The sequence below is a fragment of the Nicotiana sylvestris genome, chromosome 8, assembly GCF_000393655.2.
Source record: "Nicotiana sylvestris chromosome 8, ASM39365v2, whole genome shotgun sequence".
NCBI classification, from domain to species: Eukaryota; Viridiplantae; Streptophyta; class Magnoliopsida; order Solanales; family Solanaceae; genus Nicotiana; species Nicotiana sylvestris.
In genome coordinates this window covers 92879873-92881260 of record NC_091064.1, presented here as the reverse complement: position 1 = coordinate 92881260, position 1388 = coordinate 92879873, and the positions used below count along the sequence as shown (strand labels likewise).

The window sequence follows — 1388 nt, the reverse complement described above, 5'->3', positions numbered from 1 at the left end:
TTTTGATATAGGAGGGCTTACATTGGAATTTAAAACACAGCAAACTAAAAACATTCGAGTTACACCCTGGAATAACTCGCAATGCAGAAAAGATAGCAAGACTGAACTACTGGGATTCTCACCTGATAGGGAATAGAGTAGCCTTTCAATTTTGAAGTTTAGCATTTGTCCCCATGTATTGCACCTAAGCAATGCTTGAGCCTTCGCCCGGTTGGACCATGTGAACATCGTACAGTATTTGCCTCATTGCCTCACAGTTGTCCTCAATTTCTTCGGCCTCTTCTTCTTCTTCTTCTATATACCTTGGCTTAACAAATGACCTAGCAAGGTGCGGAACTGGATGAGGCAGGACCCACCCATTTGTCTTACGTTCATCAGCCCACTTTACATCGGCATCGGTAGCTTGAAAACCTATGCAAAAGTACTCAGGGCTCTGTGATGCTTTTAAGGATACCCTGAGCCCTTTCTCAGGCTTGTACCCATGTTTGATCATTTCACTGACAACCATCATTGATGTGTTTGATAAGCAGGGTTAAGGACATGGGGTTCATTCTTCGCACTGGTCGGTGACCACAATTTCAAAGGCTTGGTAAACGATGTGTTCACTTCCCTCTCTAGCCTCTAGGAATGGGACTAATGGGTCCTTGTAGATTGACTATTCATCTTCTCTGTGGACAACTATTTCTTGGTGTTCATGTTTGAATTTGACCATTTGATTGAGAGTAGAGGGCGCGACTCCTGCGGCATGAATCCATGGTCTTCCTAAGAGAGAGTTATAGGAAGTGCCCATGTCCAGAACTTGGAATGTTACTTCAAAATCTACAGGGACAATGGTTAGGACCATGTCAATTTTCCCTATTGTATCCTGCTTGACACCATCGAAAGAACGCACACAAACATTGTTAGTTCTTATCCTTTCTATCCTAATTTCTATCCTTTGTAATGTTGATAGAGGGCAAATGTCAACTCCAAACCCACCGTCTAACATAACCCTTTTCACATAATATCCTTCACAATTGACAGTCAAGTGAAGGGCTTTGTTGTGGGTGGCTCCTTCTAGAGGCAAGTCATTTTGGTTGTAGGAGATTCGGTTGACCTCAAAAAATTGCTCTGCCATTCTTTCCAACTATTCAATTGTGTTTTCAATCGGAACGTACGCCTCATTCAACATCTTTAGAAGCACTTTCTAATGTTTGTTTGAGCTTATTAGCAAGGACAAAAGTGAAACCTGGGAAGGATTCTTTCTAAGTTGATCAATTACAGCATACTTCGAGGTTTTCATCTTCTGGAAAAATTCCTCTGCTTCTTCAGCATTAACCGGCTTTTTGAGTGGAAATCGTTTCTGCTTTGTTTTGTTCAATTCTTCTGGGTTGTGATACTTCCTAGAT

At 41.7% G+C, this 1388-nt stretch overlaps 1 protein-coding gene across 1 annotated transcript; it reads right to left on the bottom strand.

The window, feature by feature from the left end:
• Nucleotides 1-655: 655 nt before the first annotated feature.
• Nucleotides 656-1117, bottom strand: LOC138875387 (uncharacterized). Its single transcript, XM_070154213.1, has one exon. It carries the CDS (start codon nucleotides 1115-1117, stop codon nucleotides 656-658), a length of 462 nt encoding a protein of 153 aa, XP_070010314.1.
• Between the last annotated feature and the right edge of the window lie 271 nt (nucleotides 1118-1388).

Excerpts from the sequence above, each read along its gene's own strand:
- LOC138875387 (XM_070154213.1), bottom strand. The coding sequence starts at position 1,117 with ATGGCAGAGCAATTTTTTGAGGTCAACCGAATCTCCTACAACCAAAAT.